Source organism: Thalassophryne amazonica, chromosome 16 (genome assembly GCF_902500255.1).
Source record: "Thalassophryne amazonica chromosome 16, fThaAma1.1, whole genome shotgun sequence".
Classification (NCBI taxonomy): domain Eukaryota; kingdom Metazoa; phylum Chordata; class Actinopteri; order Batrachoidiformes; family Batrachoididae; genus Thalassophryne; species Thalassophryne amazonica.
In genome coordinates, this window is record NC_047118.1 from 30,861,135 (window position 1) to 30,881,129 (window position 19,995).

General features: G+C 45.6%; 2 protein-coding genes across 4 annotated transcripts in view; one reads left to right on the top strand and one right to left on the bottom strand.

The window, feature by feature from the left end:
* The window catches only part of eps8l1a (eps8 like 1a), a 28,424-nt gene extending 17,605 nt beyond the window's left edge, over positions 1 to 10,819 (bottom strand). Inside the window, exons 1-2 of one of the 3 annotated variants that reach the window (XM_034191066.1) lie at positions 10,575 to 10,819; positions 10,292 to 10,331 (exon numbers count right to left, since the gene is read on the bottom strand). In XM_034191066.1, coding sequence (XP_034046957.1) covers positions 10,292 to 10,331; positions 10,575 to 10,666 — 132 coding nt within the window. In that variant the 5' untranslated portion in view covers positions 10,667 to 10,819. The remainder of the gene's footprint in view (positions 1 to 10,291; positions 10,332 to 10,574) is intronic. The other 2 variants (XM_034191065.1, XM_034191067.1) reach the window with 2 other exon arrangements.
* Positions 10,820 to 19,204: 8,385 nt separating this feature from the next.
* Positions 19,205 to 19,995, top strand: part of slc6a16a (solute carrier family 6 member 16a) — a 35,715-nt gene continuing 34,924 nt past the window's right edge. The window contains exon 1 of the mRNA XM_034191020.1: positions 19,205 to 19,433. Within this exon, the coding sequence (XP_034046911.1) occupies positions 19,431 to 19,433 (3 nt within the window). The 5' untranslated portion in view covers positions 19,205 to 19,430. The remainder of the gene's footprint in view (positions 19,434 to 19,995) is intronic.

The following is a 19,995-nucleotide window of genomic DNA, read 5'->3' on the forward strand; positions in this document are numbered from 1 at the left end:
AATACATAGTCAGGGACTGGAGGTTGTCCAGTTTGGGGAGTTCAGAGCTGCATCTCTGCTTTTTTTTTTTTTGTTTGTTTGTTTGTTTGTTTGTTTTTTTGCAGATGATGCAGTTCTGTTGGTTTCGTGAGGAAGTGACCTCCGATGTGCACTGAGCAGGTTTGTGGCCAAGTGTGAAGCAAGTGTGATGAGAACCAAAAAAAATGACCTGCGCAATAACCTGTGCAACTTCATCGAATTAACGGTTGTACAGACATGGCATTTCTTCCCTTTTTATTATCCCCCTATGGCCAAAAGCCTGCAGGGGGATTATATCGTGGCAACTTCCATCCCCCTGTCTGTGTGCCAGTCTGTCTCTCTGTCCTTCCCAAAATGGTATAAGCGTTCTGAAATCAACTCCTCTCACATTTAGGAGGAATTTCGTGAAACTTGGTACAAGTCTTTGTTATAGGACCATGACCTAAATATTAGAGATATTACTAGGACTGCTTTCTTCCACTTGCAAAATATAAAAATATAGCAAAGATTCGTCCCATCCTGTCTATGGCTGATGCTGAGACCCTGATTCATGCGTTGGTCTCTTCTAGATTGGACTACTGCAATGTTCTATTTTCTGGTTTACCGCAGTCCTGTTGTGTGGGCCGCCCGAAGAGGAGGTACTGCTGGCCCAACACCAGAGGGCGCCCTACCTGTAGACGGGCTTCAGGCACCAGAGGGCGCAGTTCGCCACCAGGAGCTCTGACAGCTGTCACTCATCACCTCATCATGCCATCCATAAAAGCCTGGAGAAGACATCACACCCCTGCCGAGAAATCGTCTGCATTATTCAGGTAAAACTCTCAGCTGTTTTGGTGCCTTATGCACATGTCTGATCAGCTAAGCTTACAGTTGCAACGTATTTTGCTTCTAAGCTCGGAAAGCTGTTAACCTGTGATTCTGAGTTTGTAGACGTATCCTTTGTACACTCGCAGCTTGAGGCTGAGTTTGTGGAAGTCGAGAGGAGTTGGCGTTCCCGCTCCTCACTCCTGCATTAATTAGTGTGACATTGGATTCTGCACGAACTCTGAGTTGAGAACAGGAGCTGGAAGTGTTTTCTCCTCCCGAAGAAGAACTCTGCTGACTGTTTACTGGGTATGTGCTCACACATCCACTCTTGACTGTTTTCTGCTTCCTGCCAGCAGTACCCGATCTGACAGCTGGAGACGGTGGCCACCTGGTGACTCGGGACTTGGCGGCTCCGGTGTGTTCCAGATCCATTGGCGGTGGAAATCGTGTGGGTCCCGACTCTTCTCTGGACAGGCGTCTCCTATCCTCGAGCCCGCCCACACGACACCAACTTTCTAATTGACTGTAGTATTGAATTGTATCTGTATCCGTTGTGCACATTTCACAACATTAAAAGTGTTACTTCTTATTTCCATTGACCGTTCATTTATGCCCCCTGTTGTGGGTCCGTGTCATTACACTTTTCACAACAGGATTTCTCGGCCATCGTCATGGATCCTGAGGGGCGTCAACCATCGAGTGAACCACCAATGGAAACGCAGGCTGCACGGGGGCCAGCAGGAGGCGTACTAGGTGAGCTGCAGCAAATCCTAACCGCTTTCACTGCTCGGTTGGACTTGGTAACCGAGCAGAACTTTATCCTCAATCGGAGGATGGAGGCTCTCACCGCCCAGGTGGAAGCGCACGCGCAGGGCGCTGCTGCAGCACCTCCTCCTGCTGCCCGAGTGCCTGATACAGATATTCTAGTGGCCGTTCAATGAAACCCCCCCCCCCCCCGTCCCCTGAAGCATACATAAGCCCTCCTGAGCCATACAGAGGCTGTGTCGAGACGTGCGCTGACTTTTTAACGCAGTGTTCGCTCGTCTTTTCACAACATCCGGTTATGTACGCGTCTGACGCTAGCAGGGTGGCTTATGTGGTAAATCTGCTTCGAGGAGAGGCACGCACCTGGGCTACGGCGCTTTGGGAGCAGAACTCACGGCTCCTAACTACATACACTGGGTTTGTGTGGGAGTTCAAACAAGTATTTGATCACCCCAATAGAGGCGAGACCGCTTCGAACGTGCTACTGTCGATGAGACAGGGGCGTCGGAGTGCAGCCGAATATGCAGTCGACTTCCGCATCGCGGCAGCGAGGTCCGGCTGGAATAACGTTGCGCTCCGCGCCACCTTCGTAAACGGACTGTCTCCGGTCCTGAAGGAGCATTTGCTGGCGAAGGATGAGCCGCGGGATTTCGATGGGCTTGTCGATCTAGTTATACGGTTAGACAACCTACTAGAAGAACATCGCCGGGAGCGAGGCGAGGGGCGTGGCCGGGCACGAGCCGTCCCTCTTCCTTCCGGGTCCGAACGGATGTCGTCGTCCCCCCGCTCCACTGCCAGAGCCCTCCGTGAGGCGACAGCTCCCCCTGCTGACGAAGCTATGGACATGAGCAGGGCTAAAGTAAAATCAGAAAACAGACAACGGAGGCTGGCCCGCGGGGAGTGTTTTTTCTGTGGCTCGAGTGAGCATATACAGAGAAATTGCCCCAAAACGGTCAAACTACAACGCCCGCCCTTAGAGACTGGGCTAAGGGTGGGCCATAACACTCACGAGGGGAAATCCTGCAAATCTGCACGAATCCCAGTTATGATCCTGAGTGGGGATCTCACCCTTCACGCCCCAGCACTGGTGGACACGGGGTCGGAGGGGAATCTGCTGGACAGCAGATGGGCTAGGGAGGTAGGGCTCACTCTGGTGGCCTTACCGTCACCTTTGTCGATTCGGGCACTAGATGGCACCCTTCTCCCATTAATCACACACCAGACACAGCCATTGACATTGGTTGTGTCTGGGAATCACAGGGAGATCGTGTTTTATGTAACACCTTCTACCTCCCGGGTGATTTTAGGTTATCCCTGGATGGTAAAACACAATCCCCAGATTGATTGGCCATCTGGGGTTGTAACGCAGTGGAGCGAAACATGCCACCGGGAATGTTTAGGATCCTCGGTTCCACCCAGTGTACTAGCCAAAGAGGAGGTTCAAGTCCCCCCCAATCTCGCAGCGGTGCCAGCTGAGTACCATGATCTTGCTGACGTCTTCAGCAAGGATCTGGCACTCACGCTGCCCCCGCACCGTCCGTACGATTGTGCCATAGATTTGGTACCGGGCGCTGAGTACCCGTTCAGCAGGTTGTACAACCTCTCATGTCCGCAATGCGAATTTATGGAGACCTACATCCGGGACTCTTTGGCTGCCGGGTTGATCCGGAACTCCACATCCCCGATGGGGGCTGGTTTCTTTTTTGTGGGTAAGAAGGACGGCGGACTCCGTCCATGCATCGATTACAGAGGGCTGAACGAGATCACGGTGTTGTGTGGGCCGCCAGAAGAGGAGGTACTGCTGGCCCACCACCAGAGGGCGCCCTGCCTGAAGTGCGGGCTTCAGGCATGAGAGGGCGCTGCCGCCACGGACACAGCCGGGGGTGACAACTGTCACTCATTATCTCTTGACAGCTGTCACCCATCTACACTACATCATCTCACTCCATAAAGACCGGACGTCATCTCCACCTCGTTGCCGAGATATCATCTACCTGTGAAGGTAATATTCTCTGCTGTATCTAAAACTGTCATAGTCTGAACTCTTTTTGCAGCCGCTTTCCTGTGGTGTGCCTTATCTGCTGGATTGGCGTTTGGTGTGAACAGCGACAGCTTCGCTTCACACCCAAACCAGATAAGTGGTGTAACAGGAGCTGCACGAGTGTGTGATTAGAGGTGGAGGTGACTTTCCACCTTCTGACTGTTTTTGTTACTGGGTGTGCACACACCCACATCTCACTGTTTGTGCTCCTCGCCAGCAGTACCAGATCCGACAGTCGGGGACGGTGATCACCTGGGAATTCGGGACTTGGCGGCTCCAGTATTCACCAGGTTCTGTGGCGGTGGAAATCGTGTGGTCCCGGCTCTTCTCAGGACAGACGTCTTCTATCCTCGAGCCTGCCCACATGTCACCTTGGTGTATTGACTGCTATCAGATTCTGTGATTGTCTGTATAATCGTTGTGCACATTCACAACATTAAATTGTTACCTTTTGGCTCATCTATTGACCGTTCATTTGCGCCCCTTGTTGTGGGTCCCTGTCACTACACTTTCCCCAACACACGGTTCGCAACCGATACCCGTTACCTCTGCTGGATTCGGTGTTCACGCCCTTGCATGGAGCCCAAATTTTCACAAAGTTGGATCTTAGAAATGCGTATCACCTGGTTCGGATCCAGAAGGGAGACGAGTGGAAGATGGCATTTAACACCCCCTTAGGTCATTTTGAGTACCTGGTCATGCAGTTCGGTCTCACCAATGCGCCCGCGACGTTCCAAGCCTTGGTTAATGATGTCTTGCAGGACTTCCTGCATCGGTTCGTCTTCGTATATCTGGACGATATTCTCATCTTCTCCCCGGATCCTGAGACCCATGTTAAGCATGTACGTCAGGTCCTGCAGCAGTTGTTGGAGAACCGGCTGTTTGTGAAGGGCGAGAAGTGTGAGTTCCACCGGGGTTCATAATCTCCTCCAACTCCGTCGCCCCTGATCCGGCCAAGGCTGCGGCGGTGAGAGATTGGCCCCAACCAACAAGCCGTAGGAAGCTGAAACAGTTCCTCGGTTTTGCAAATTTCTATCGGAGGTTCATTAAGGGCTACAGTCAGGTTGTTAGCCCCCTGACAGCCCTGACCTCCACTAAAGTCCCCTTCACCTGGTCGGATCAGTGCGAAGCCGCGTTTAAGGAGTTGAAACGTAGTTTCTCGACTGCACCAGTTCTGGTGCAGCCTGACTCTGATCGCCAGTTTATTGTTGAAGTGGATGCCTCTGACTCAGGGATAGGAGCCGTGCTGTCCCAGAGTGGGGAGTCCGATAAGGTACTCCATCCTTGTGCCTACTATTCCCGCAGGTTGACCCCGACTGAGAGGAACTATGACGTCGGCAATCGGGAACTTCTGGCGGTGAAAGAGGCTCTTGAGGAGTGGAGACACCTTCTGGAGGGAGCCATGGTTCCCTTCACGGTTTTCACGGACCATCGGAACCTGGAATACATCCGGACCGCCAAGCGTCTGAACCCCAGGCAAGCCCATTGGTCACTGTTCTTTGGTCGGTTTGACTTCCAGATCATGTATCGCCCCAGGACTAAAAACCAACGGTCCAATGCACTGTCCCGGGTGCATGAAGAGGAAGTCAAGCCAGAGCTGTCAGATCCACCGGACACCATCATCCCCGAGTTCACTGTCGTCGCAACCCTCACCTGGGACGTGGAGAAGACCGTCTGGGAGGCCCTGACACGACACCTGGACCCTGGAGATGGACCGAAGAACCGGCTGTACGTCCCACAAGAGGCCAGGGCTGCGGTCTTGGACTTCTGTCACGGTTCAAAGCTCTCCTGTCACCCAGGGGTGCGAAGAACCGTGGCAGTGGTCCGGCAGCGCTTCTGGTGGGCGTCGATGGAGACCGACATCCGGGAGTATGTCCAGGCCTGCACCACCTGTGCCAGGGGCAAGGCAGAACATAAGAAGGCCCAAGGACTCCTCCAGCCGCTGCCGGTGCCTCGTCGCCCCTGTTCCCACATAGGCCTGGACTTCGTCACGGGTCTCCCTGCGTCCCAGGGTATGACGACCATCCTGACGATAGTGGACCGGTTCTCCAAGGCGGCCTACTTTGTGGCCCTCCCGAAGCTCCTGACGTCCCAGGAGACTGCAGACCTCCTGGTCCACCATGTCGTGCATCTGCATGGTATCCCCACGAACGTAGTCTCGGATCGTGGTCCCCAGTTCTCCTCGCAAGTCTGGAGGAGTTTCTGTAGGGAACTGGGGGCCACCGTGAGCCTCTCGTCCGGGTACCACCCTCAGACCAATGGACAGGCAGAGCAGACGAACCAAGATCTGGAGCAGGCCCTGCGGTGTGTCACCTCCGCATACCCAACGGCCTGGAGTCAACACCTGGCCTGGATCGAATACGCCCACAACAGTCAGGTCTCATCTGCGACCGGCCTCTCCCCCTTTGAGGCGTGTTTGGGGTACCAGCCCCCATTGTTTCCAGCCGTAGGGGGAGAGGTCGAGGTCCCCTCAGTCCAGGCCCACCTCAGAAGATGCCATCGGGTGTGGCGCACTGTCCGCTCTGCCCTTCTGACAGCCCGGACGAGGGCTAAGGGCCATGCAGACCGCCAGCGTACTTCGGCCCCTGCATAGCAGCCCGGGCAGGAGGTTTGGCTGTCAACTAAGGACATCCCTCTGCAGGTGGACTCCCAACTGAAGGACAGATACATCAGACCTTTCCCTATCACCAAAGTCCTCAGTCCAGCCGCAGTGAAGCTGAGGCTGCCAGCTTCACTGCAGATACATCTAGTCTTCCACGTGTCTCGGATAAAACCATGTCACTCCTCCAACCTCTGCACTCCCGGACCAGCGCCGCCTCCTGCCCGGATCATCAATGGAGAGCCTGCGTGGACCGTCCGCAGGCTTCTGGATGTCCGTCGATGGGGCCGGGGGTTCCAATATCTGGTGGACTGGGAGGGGTACAGACCCGAAGAACGCTCCTGGGTGAAGCGGAGCTTCAACCTGGACCCGGCCCTCCTGGCCGATTTCTACCAATGACAGGCGCCCGTTGAGGGGGGGGTCCTGTTGTGTGGGCCACCTGAAGAGGAGGTACTGCTGGCCCAACACCAGAGGGCGCCCTGCCTGTAGATGGGCTTCAGGCACCAGAGGGCGCAGTTCCCCGCCAGGAGCTCCAGGACCTCTGACAGCTGTCACTCATCACCTCATCATGCCATCCATAAAAGCCTGGAGAAGACACCACACCCCTGCCGAGAAATCGTCTGCATTATTCAGGTAAAACTCTCAGCCGTTTTGGTGCCTTATGCACATGTTTGATCAGCTAAGCTTACAGTTGTAACTTATTTTGCTTCTAAGCTCGGAAAGCTGTTAACCTGTGATTCTGAGTTTGTAGACGTATCCTTTGTACACTCGCAGCTTGAGGCTGAGTTTGTGGAAGTCGAGAGGAGTTGGCGTTCCCGCTCCTCACTCCTGCATTAATTAGTGTGACATTGGATTCTGCACGAACTCTGAGTTGAGAACAGGAGGTGGCGGTGTTTTCTCCTCCCGAAGAAGAACTCTGCTGACTGTTTACTGGGTGTGTGCTCCCACTCTTGACTGTTTTCTACTTCCTGCCAGCAGTACCCAATCTGACAGCTGGAGACGGTGGCCACCTGGTGACTCGGGACTTGGAGGCTCCGGTGTGTTCCAGATCCGTTAGCGGTGGAAATCATGTGGGTCCCGACTCTTCTCTGGACAGGCGTCTCCTATCCTCGAGCCCGCTCACACGACACCAACTTTCTAATTGACTGTAGTATTGAATTGTATCTGTATCCGTTGTGCACATTTCACAACATTAAAAGTGTTACTTCTTATTTCCATTGACCGTTCATTTACGCCCCCTGTTGTGGGTCCGTGTCATTACACTTTTCACAACAAGTCCAGCATTAGGGGTCTCCAACTGGTTCAAAATGCTGCTGCCAGACTCTTGACAGGAAGTAAAAAGTTCAACCATGTTTTACCCATTTTGGTGTCTCTTCACTGGCTTCCTGTCTCTGTGAGCTCAGATTTTAAAGTTCTGCTATTAACTTATACAATTATTCACGGACTAACACCTCCCTACTTAACTGACCTAGTCAAACCCTACGTACCGGCCTGGGCTCTGTGTTCTCAGGGTGCAGGACTACTTTGTGACCCTAGGGTGAATAAAAAGTCTGCGGGCCAGAGAACCTTCTCTTATTCTCCTGTTTTGTGGAATGATCTCCCTGCATCAATAAAACAGTCAGATTCTGTAGAAAATTTCGAGTCCAGACTTAAGATACATCTATTCTCCCTTTCATATGGCTAGCATACTGGCATACTATGTTACTATGCTTCTTATCATTTTAAATTCATTTTCTTAGCAACAGAACGGATCTCGGCCTCAACTTCATCTAAATTCTGGGTCTGATGATGAAGCTGCTTTTCTGTCGATTCACTGCTGATGAATTATACCTTAGGTATAGTTTTTTCCGTCCGACTGATTCTGCTCTTTTTCTCTCTGACAGAGGTACGGATAACATCGCATAGGATTGCAGGATTGGAGGCTACAGACCACAGGGTGAGCTGGACTGACCACAAGATGCCATTCCTGAAGTTGATGCAGCACACTGCAATCTGCGTTTGGAATGGACGTTACCGCAGGAACAGGCCCACTGACAGCATGATGAATGCTGGATGACCCCTGCCTGTGGCATAAACGCCTGCATGGACTTCTCATCAAATGCATCTTCTTTGTTATGTTGTGTTGTTTTGATTTCCTGTTTTCTGTTTCTTCACCTTTGTAAAATTTTGAACAAACTTTGTAAATGTTAAAATGGCTTAAGCAGTGGGTCACCCCTCTGAGTCTGGTCTGCTTGAGGCTTCTTCCTCAATATAATCAGAGGGAGTTTTTCCTTACCACTGTTGCCTGTGTGCTAGGGCTTGGTAAGGTTAGACCTTACTTGTGTGGATCTCCTTGAGGCAGCTCTGTTGTGATTTGACACTATACAAATGAAATAAATTGAAATTGAATTGACAGATTGAAAATAACCATATTTTCATATTGTTCCAGTTGGACTCATTTTACCAGAGTTATGATTAACAAAGTTAGACTTCATCAGTTTCATGTTTGGGTGTCTGCATTGTGAAATCAACCTCTGTCACATTTTTAGTAGGAATTTCATGCAACTTTGTACAATTGTTATAGGTTGATATGCATATTGTAATATTGTACAAGACACTTTTTGTCAGAGTTAGGGCCCTTGATTAACAAACCCAGACACTGCCAATTTCATGAGGTGGTGCCTGCATTCTGAAATCAACTTCTCTCACATTTTTAGGAGGATCTTCTTGAAACGTGGTACAATTCCTTGAGTTGCTATCAGAATGTAGCAAGCACTTGTACCAAAGCATTTGCCAGCAGGGGATATTGTGCTCTCAAGGCACTCCTGTTGTTTTACATCTTAGGATGTGTAATCTATTGAATGAGGCCTTGATATTGCCACATTCCAGAAGCTGCTGTTGAGACAACTGAACTTTCTGGTTAAGCATGTGCATGTTCGCATGCATGTGAATGACATATACACTACAGGAAAAACCACTGTGGCAAGGGGCATGGTGTTCAGCCAAGAGTAAATCTTGACAGGGAAACTACACCAGCTACAGTGCCCTCCAAAAGTATTGGAACACTTGGTATTTCACATATTTTAATTTATTTATACCATTTCAAATACAAAAAAAAAAAAAAAAAAAAACAATTACAAAAAATACAAAAAAAAAAAATCTAAAATAATCTTCTTCAACTTTATATAAATTAATTTAAAATATAAAAGCCATGATGGTTGCATAAGTAATGGAACACTTGGATATAATACCTGTAAATAATCAGTTTTGTTGCCAGTTTTCTTCAGACAAGTCAGGTGATGGATACATGAACATTTCCAAGTCACTGGTTATGTCTTGGACTTTATTTACATCAATTATGAAGAAATATGGGACTTTATGGTAAATTTATGGTAAAGTTGAGTAGAGTAGATAGTTACTCAAAAGCTGACTGACTGTGCAAGAAGGAGAAGAGTGAGGAAAGCCACCAAGACACCCAGACAACCCAGGAGATGTTATAGGCTTCTGCAGCTGTGATTGGACAGATTGTGCATAGGCCATGTTTTGCATTTTGTATCCCCGGTTATACAGCTTCCTGATGAAGTGGTGTAGATGAGTATTTTCTTTCACCAAAACATCAAAGGCTTCCATCTCAGATGTATCTTCTAGTAAATCATAGCTGAACTTTCAAGTCTTTTTTAAAGAGAATTCTTTCCTCATAATTGAAGTAAATAAAGTCCAAGACATAATCAATAACTTGGAAATGTTCATGTATGCATCCCCTGACTTGTCTGAAGAAAACTGGCAATAAAACTCATTATTTACAGGTATTATACCAATGTGTTCTATTGCTTATACAGCCCATCATCTTGGCTTTTATATGTTTAATTATTTCATATGAAGTTGTAGAGAACTGGTATCAGATGATGATTTTAGAAATATTATTTTTTGCATTATTATTATTATTATTATTATTATGTTTTGTTTTGTATAAAATGTGTGAAATACCAGGTGTATCAATAATTTTGGAGGGCACTGTAAATCGAAAAGTTTGCTGGTGCCCTTCAATCATAAAGTAGCATTTTACTTGCAGGTTTTTCAACCTTTCTTGTCCTGTCGTTCTTCTTCCTCCTCCTCAGTTTCCTGAAACCGTCAAAATTGCATCATGTGACAAATTTTTTAAATGCTCAAAAGCAGTTAGTCCAGAGTCCCGTATGAGGTTAGATACTAACATTCTAATTCTTTCTTAGATGAAATTCACAGATAGAAAATTCTTAGTGAAACAAGACAGCTGTTCTCCATATGATAGGCATATCTCTCTCACACAGTGACATATGCACACACACACACACACACTAAGTTAACAGTCTGAAAATATAACAGTACCTTTGAGTGTGGTTTTTAAATCCAAAATCAAGAGAACGATTCTCACGCTGAGCTGTATGTGCAATGAGCTGAGCTGTCCACCTCCACCACATCCCGCATTCCTGAGATATGAAGAACAAGAAAAACAAGTCTGACTTTTCTCTTTCAGTTAATCTCTCTGTTTGACTCTCCTCTGACTACAAAGCCTCAGTTCCATTCTTGCACTGCAGCTTCTCCTTCCTCGCGGTCGGTGTTTCTCTCAGCACTTACCTGCAGCTTCCGCCAAAGGGTTTTTGTGAGCTGCATGCATTCCACAAAAGTAACACACTCTTCCTCAAACCCATCATCTGCACAAATTAAGTGAAGCCAAGTTTCATTTGAGCTTCAGCCAAGACAAAGGCCAGAGATTTGTTTATTATAAATGAGAATAATGATCATTTTAAGTTAAACATTTAAATAAATCCCACGACCCGATCCTGGATAAGTGGTTGAAGATGAGTGAGTGAATGATTTAAATAAAATATAACACATCCTAACAAATTTGTTAGGACACTTTTCAAAGGCCAATAAAGCTGCTGCACAGGAGAAGATGAAAATGAATGACTCATTTACAGACTGTGTACAAACGCTCATTCATTAAAAGTCACTTCTGCTAAAATGAATTACAATATCTCCACATCTATTTATTTAAAGCTGCAGTATGTGAGATATAGTGTCATCTCATGTTGAGGTTGCAAATTGCATTATGTCATTGCCAGTAAGATTTTGTTTCCCTTCACATTTTTGCATCTTTGGTGAGGGGGGTTCATGCTCCCTTGTCTTCTCTTGTGATAATCAATATGTGTGATCCTTGATTTCACAAAAATGATGGTCTTTAAACTTGTTTAGCCTGCACTAGCAACCAGTAGACAGTGTCTAGGGGAGCAACCACTGATTCCACATATTTTTCTTCAATCTGCCATCCCCGCTGCAAAATGTAAAAGACAGAGTAAGTATGTCCTTTTCAGGTGACTGTATCAGCATGGCGGCCTCCATGGGGTGGCCACTACCATGTAGATATGAATGGGTTCATTCTAAGCTTATGAAACCACACTGATTTGTTGCCACATGTAATTTTCTGCTAATGCAGTGATTTTCAACCTTTTTTGAGCCGCGGCACCCTTTTTGTATTTACAAAATCCTGCGGCACACCACCAACCAAAATAATATTATAATGCTATTTCCTCTGGTTTTGCGCAGAACCCAATTATCGCAATAGAAAATCGATACAGAAAACACCGCATTTCGAAAATCCTCAAGCATTTTGCGCTCTGATCTCAAGTAGGGCTGTCACGATTACGAATTTCTGGAGACGATTAATTGTCAGACAAATAATTGTGATTGACGAATATATTGTCTATTTTTTTTCTTTTTTTCCCTTCTTTATATTCTACTATTGTAGTATAATTACACAACTCTGGAAGAACGTTTGGCTTCTGTGAGTGGAGAAACTGGGAATGGTGCAACATTTTTATTTTTATCTTCATTTTACATACAGTCCCAACTTTTTCTGATTTGTGGTTGTTTCTGTTGCATTTCTGAAATTGTTTCTCCTCATCAGTCACGTTTTGTGCTTAAACACTGCATTAAGCTCAAGATTGAACAAATAAATACCTTTGGAAAATAACAGCTGTTAAAGTTCAGAGTTCTTACCTCTGCGTCTGAACATTGTTTTTTTTTTTTGTGGCTCAGTTCATTCATATATTCTCATTTTTTAAATATGTTTTTAAAGATATTTGACCATTTATTTCATCTCATGATCTCATAAATTCAGCATACGACGCGCACATGGTGTGAACAGGACGGTAACGGCAGAATCACACCTTTAGAGAAAGTTCAGAGAGAAGTAAAGGCAGCTTCATGTTTCCGTTTTGTTAACGTTCACTTGGGTTAAAATCCTCTCTCTGCTCCGTGCTCGCTGTGCACTGAACGTGTTGCGCCTGCATTCAGGAATCTCCCTCACCCACCCCCTCCCTCGCAGTCTGCAGCTTGTTAACTCCGCGCGCGCGCACACAGGCACTGACACACACACCAACAGCTCTGCATTTTAGACGGCTTTTGAAGGAGACGGCACTGTTTTAATCGGCCGTCAGCCTCCTTGTTATTGTCCCGCCTTAAGACGAGAGCGAGGCTGCAGCACGCGAGGCTGAGTCGTTTTATGCTTTATGGATAAAATAAATAATTCATGGTAATCGCGAATATGAAAAATACCCACGGCACCCCTGACGATCGAACACGGCACCCTAGGGTGCCGCGGCACCCGGTTGAGAATCACTGTACTACAGCACTTAGGAAAAATGTTGCACCAAATCCATGCAAAACACCAAGAGAACCTTAAATGTTTACAGTTTTTTTCCATATATATATATATATATATATATATATATATATATATATACGAGGTCTATTAGAAAAGTATCCGACCTTATTATTTTTTTCAAAAACCATATGGATTTGAATCACGTGTGATTACATCAGACATGCTTGAACCCTCGTGGGCATGAGAGAGTTTTTTTCACGCCTGTCGGTTACGTCATTCGCCTGTGGGCAGTCTTTGAGTGAGGAGTGGCCCACCCTCTCATCGTTTTTTCATTGTTTAGGAATGGCTCAGAGACTGCTGCTTTGTTTGATCAAAATTTTTTCAAAACTGTAAGGCACAACTGAGTGGACACCATTCGATAAATTCAGCTGGTTTTCGGTAAAAATTTTAAGAGATGATGAGAGATTTTGGTCTGGTAGTGTTGCCGTAAGGACAGCCCACGACGCCTGACGGCGATCTGCGCTTCGAGGCGGCAGCGTCTCACCGTTTCAAGTTGAAAACTTCCACATTTCAGGCTCTGTTGACCCAGGAAGTCGTCAGAGAACAGAGAACTTTCAGAAGAAGTCGGCATGAGGAGTTTATTCGTACATTCCATTGTTAACGGACATTTTGTAATGAAAGAACGTGCGGGCAGAGTCGCATGTCGGACCGGACCCGACCGCGGGGGGTCGCGACAGGAAAAACACCTCCGTTGGAAACCTTAACGGGCAAGTTGGAACATGCCCAAGCTGTTAAACAATTTCTCAGTTACTCACTTGTTGAAAGCCATCAAAAGCCGCCTGAATTTTCAATCAATCAATCAATTTTTTTATATAGCGCCAAATCACAACAAACAGTTGCCCCAAGGCGCTTAAACCATTTTACAAATGGTTTTCAACACGGAGGTGTTTTTCCTGTCGCGGCGCACACAGATTTGCCGAGTCATCACGGAAACGATTCGGCGAATTTGCGCGCACGTCTTTCATTAAAAAATGTCTTTAAACAGTGGAATGTCCGCATAAAGTCCTCATGCCGGCCTCTTCTGAATCTTCTCTGTTCTCTCACGACGTCCTGGGTGAATTAAGCCTTAAATTAGGATGTTTTCAGGTCGAAACAGGCCGACGATGGCGCCTGGAAGCGCTGCACGACGTCCTGCTCTGTGGGAAGTCCTTACACCGACAGAAACACCCCATAATCTCTCATCAGCCATTAAACTTTTCACCGAAAACTAGCTTAATTTCTCGAATAGTGTCCACTCGGATATTCCTCACAGGTCCAGAAAAAATGTTGATAAAGCAACGCGCGCCGTCTCGAGCAGCGTGTGAAACAAAGGAATTCAGCCGAGAGGGCGGGACCACATCTTACTCAAGGCCTGCCCACAGGGAAATGACGTCACCGACACGCGTGAAAAAACTCATGCATGCGCACGAGGGTTCAAGCATGATTGGTGTAATCGCACGTCATTCAAATCCATATAGTTAAAAAAAAAATAACAGGGTCGGTTTATTATCTAATAGACCTTGTATATATATATATATATATATATATATATATATATATATATATATATATATATATATATATATATATACCACCACTCTCTGCTTTTGCCCTGAATACAGGAGTACCACAGGACTATGTCCTCAGCACAGCCCTTTTCACTCTGTTCACTCATGATTGCACACCCATCCACTCCTCAGCACTATAGTTACATTTACAGATGACACCAATAAAGTGGGACTGATAACAGGAGATGATGAGACCCACTACAGAGAGAAGGTACAACATATGGCACAGTGGTGTTCAGCAACCTTGACAGCAGGCAGTGGCGTAACTTTTTGCATATTGGATTGGGATGCCTGTGATGCCAGTTTGAACAGATGTGCCATGGAGGCATGACAGACACGTGCCGTGGGCTTTTCTGGAAATAAGTGTTTTCATTGGCTACCCACGTTGAATAAGAACTTCTTCTATCTTTGCCTTGAACACATCCAAAACAAAGGAAATTGTTGGGCTTTAGGAGAGCCGGGAAAACAACACCTCCCCCTCCACATTAATTGAGAGGAAGTGGCGGGGTTGGAACTCCACATCACAAAGGACCTGCAGTGGACAGTTAACACCTCTCGCTGAGTGAAGAAAGCTCAGCAGAGACTTTTCTTCTTGAGAAAACTCAGAAAAGCCAGTGGTACAGTAGTACTCTAGCTGCACTGTGGAGAACCAGACAGACTTGGCCTGGATAGTTAAATTGCACAGAAGATTGTGGGTACCAAGCTCCCAGATTTGGACACAGTTTATGCCAGCTGTCTATGTAGCAGGGCTAGCATAGTCAAGGACACCAACCACCCAGTCCACAAAGTGTTTGTCCCCTTCCTATCAGCCACAAAGATTCATAAACATCAAGACATGAACCAACAGACTGAGGAACAGCTTCTTCCTGAGAGCTGTAGCCTCCATCACACACTTAATAATTAAATAGCACCATTTTGGGTGCATCTAAAATAAACCTGAACTCATGTCTGTGCAAGGTTGACATTTTGTTCTGCTATTCTACTGCATTTTGTGGGCATTTTGCAGAATCAATAGATACTCAAGAAGCACCCAGATAGAAAGAATTTTACTCTCAGTTGGTGGGAATGGGAAAGTTGTCTGGCTGGGTGGTTGCTGTCCAGGATGGAGGGCGATTCTGTGGTGCGGTGGAAGTTGTCAGATGCAACATTGGTGTATCTTCCCAGACCTGACTTGTCCTGACATCCGGTATGATTGTATGATCACTCATTTGTTCTTCTTGTTGTTGATGGTGTTTTTGGTTTTCTTTGGTTTTTCTTTATTAACCAAATTTTGTAATTTAATCAAGTATGAATGCTACCTGCCCCACAAACAGCTTTAACACCTGCATACAAAAGCCACATGCACATAAGCTGTTATAAAACAATATGCACATGATGCATGTGCAAGACCATTTGGCAAAGTGAAAAAAGAAACATAACCCAGGATTTGTCCATTTTATTGGACTTGTTTGTTAAGCCCTCCATACTGCTGCAAAAATTTACTTGTTACCTAAATAATATTTACACAGTTGGGCATTTTTACATATTTTAGTTTACTGTTATTTCACTAAATCATTTCTGTACACAGGTTTTAATAATCCTATTAATTCTCAAAATATTTTAGTTCATCCAGTGTCACATCTTCTTTCTTTCCTGATCTAATTAGTAGTACTTCTGTGTTTTGTGGGAGTCACGTTAAATTAAATGATTAAGAGAAAAACCATAAGATAATTTCACCTGATTTTATTTTTGTGTTTATATTTCTGATCGCTAATTAAAGCTACAGTGTGTAGGATTTAGAGGTGTTTATTAACAGAAATGGAATATAGCATTCATAACACTCTGTTCATTAGCGCAGTGATTCTCAACCGGGGTGCCGCGGCACCCTAGGGTGCCGTGTTCGATCGTCAGGGGTGCCGTGGGTGTTTTTCATATTTGCGATTACCATGAATTATTTATTTTATCCATAAAGCATAAAACGACTCAGCCTCGCGTGCTGCAGCCTCGCTCTCGTCTTAAGGCGGGACAATAACAAGGAGGCTGACGGCCGATTAAAACAGTGCCGTCTCCTTCAAAAGCCGTCTAAAATGCAGAGCTGTTGGTGTGTGTGTCAGTGCCTGTGTGTGCGCGCACGCAGAGTTAACAGGCTGCAGACTGTGAGGGAGGGGGTGGGTGAGGGAGGGAGGGGAGCGGGTGGGTGAGGGAGATTCCTGAATGCAGGCGCGACACGTTCAGTGCACAGCGAGCACGGAGCAGAGAGAGGATTTTAACCCAAGTGAACGTTAACAAAACGGAAACATGAAGCTGCCTTTACTTCTCTCTGAACTTTCTCTAAAGGTGTGATTCTGCCGTTACCGTCCTGTTCACACCATGTGCGCGTCGTATGCTGAATTTATGAGATCATGAGATGAAATAAATGGTCAAATATCTTTAAAAACATATTTAAAAAATGAGAATATATGAATGAACTGAGCCACAAAAAAAAAAACAATGTTCAGACGCAGAGATCACAAAAAGCAGGTAAGAACTCTGAACTTTAATAGCTGTTATTTTCCAAAGGTATTTATTTGTTCAATCTTGAGCTTAATGCAGTGTTTAAGCACAAAACGTGACTGATGAGGAGAAACAATTTCAGAAATGCAACAGAAACAACCACAAATCAGAAAAAGTTGGGACTGTATGTAAAATGAAGATAAAAATAAAAATGTTGCACCATTCCCAGTTTCTCCACTCACAGAAGCCAAACGTTCTTCCAGAGTTGTGTAATTATACTACAATAGTAGAATATAAAGAAGGGGAAAAAAAAAAGAAAAAAAATAGACAATATATTCGTCAATCGCAATTATTTGTCTGACAATTAATCGTCTCCAGAAATTCGTAATCGTGACAGCCCTACTTGAGATCAGAGCGCAAAATGCTTGAGGATTTTCGAAATGCGGTGTTTTCTGTATCGATTTTCTTTTGCGATAATTGGGTTCTGCGCAAAACCAGAGGTAATAGCATTATAATATTATTTTGGTTGGTGGTGTGCCGCAGGATTTTGTAAATACAAAAAGGGTGCCGCGGCTCAAAAAAGGTTGAAAATCACTGCTGTAGTATAACCAGCAGAAGACTCCTCATGGCTGAATTTAATTTGCTGAGACTACACATTTTAACAATGACATCATTTAATATTTTAATAATGAAAACATCTCTAAAAAGATGCAAAATTACATTTTTCCAACCTGAGTGCTGTAGTATAAACAGTAGGGGATTTTTGATGTTTGAAGTTAATTTTGACACTACAACTGATAACAATGAAGTAATTGGATTTTTTTTTTTCTCAAGTCTCTTTTCATTCTTGCTCTTTGTAGATGCTCCCTACGCCTTCGTCTCACAAGTCAGCGGGAGAGACTAATCCACGGGCGGAGTGTCGATGTCACCGCAAAGCATTCGGAGGATGGAGGTGTCTGTGATTTCATAATAACACTTATTGCCTGCAGTCTTACTTGCAGGAGGAACGGTGTTTTGTGCAAGATTTGCTTTCATGATGACGGAGAAGACTGGGTGAGTTCTCCCAGCCGTCCTGTTGTTGTCCTCAAAATATCTACAGATTTCTTGTATTTAAACCTCTGCGACGCAATAATTCAAGAAGGCAGATTTTTGTTCTAAAACAAGATTTCATTGCATTCGTAAATTGTAAAGTTGTAAACTCGGTACACTTCGGCCATCTTTGACCACAGCATAGTCGCCACCTAGCGGACGTGCCGGTTTAAGATGTGCCGAAACCCATCCACAGTGTGACCCTCTTGTTGGAGCGACATTTCTGCTATTTTGGCATTGTGGGATAGCTTGCCTATAGATTGAGCTCGCCGGACTACTTTCACTACCCCGCTCAGTGTGCCACTCTCGTTGTTGGAGCAACAACATACAGAATGTGTCTCTTCCCAAATAGATCTTTTTCAGTGCCGCTTCTAGTTCTGACTTTAACACAAAGTTAACACCCAAGTCTTTCATTGCCAACTGTAAATGGCAATCAAAACATTCCAATCGTATCTTTCTGAACTCTTCCACATCAAACTCCATCTGTCAATGTTTACAATGTGCTTGAGCGATAACACGTGAAGTTGCCCATATTTATTACAGCCACTCTTAAAACTTCAGTTATTGTTATGAATTTATTACTGGTAAATTTTAGAATTAATTCAAATGAGATATACTCATTATCTCACAGGAATATATCACAATTATCTGGGAACTACTTTTTGCGCAGGAATTCATGAAGGACGTTGGCTGCGGACGCCTACTAACACAGAATATCCAGAAACTGGCTCGACGTTCGGCCAAAACGAGAGCGTCCACTTTTAGCTTGCCATAAATTAAGATAATGGCCTCCGAATGATTTGTGCTGACACGCCCCCACTCCGCCAGTGGATTAGTCTCTCTCTTCAGGCCGCTCAGAGGACGGTTTATTTGAATAAAAATGAGGTTGTAGCTCGTTCTGCCTTCCTGAAGTTAGAAACTATTGCTGTTTGTTTTTATACAACGTTTCTTTATTGAGACAAACTTGAACTTCGAATCTCTGAATGTCTTTCTACTTGACTTGGGGAAGTTTGTTTAATCCGACCACACGTTTTTCCCTGCGCTTTAAATTTGCACGTACCGTAAAGGCAGGAATGGAAGCGCACCAGTCCGAGCTGCCCATTCCTCGCCAACCACATAGGGGGCGGGGCCTTGTGTCGGTTCATCCGTGCCATTGGTTCCCTCTGCAACAGCTTCTTGGTTGTTGACGATAGATTTTGTTCCATGAGAAAAACGTGGTCTCATTTGTCGGAACTACTTAAGCTGGCTGCAAGTTCATATTTATTTACCTGAGCTGGACATGTGGAAAACCAAAAAAGGAAGAGTTTAAAATTAGCCTTGTCATACCAGCAGAGGGACAAAGAGTACGGGACAGAGAAAACCCAACACCAGGACTGAAACTTTACTCTTCTCTTGGACAGTGCTGTCAAAATGGTATGTCCGCAAACACGTTGCATCCATTCAACACGTCCTTTAATGTCTTGTGCGGGATTTAATGCATAAAATATCTCACATTTTTTTTGGCTACTTACCAGTTATATAACTCAACTATATGTACAGAGTTACAGTGCTCCCCAAAAGTATTGCAACTCTTGGTATTTCACACATTTTAATGTGTTTGCCATTTCAAATACAGGAAAATGTAATTTGAAATGTGGACTCATCACACCACAGCACACTTTTCCACTTTGCATCTGTCCATTTCAAATGAGCTCGGGCCCAGAGAAGGCGGCAGCGTTTCTGGATGTTGTTGATGTTTGGCTTTCGCTTTGCATGGTAGAGTTTTAACTTGCACTTGTAGATGTAGCGATGAACTGTGTTAACTGCCAATGGTTTTCTGAAGTGTTCCTGAGCCCACGCGGTAAGATCCTTTACACAATGATGTCGTTTTTAATGCAGTGCCACCTGAGGGATCGAAGGTCACCGGCATTCAATGTTAGTTTTCGGCCTTTCCGCTTACGTGTAGAAAGTTCTCCAGATTCTCGGAATCTTCTGA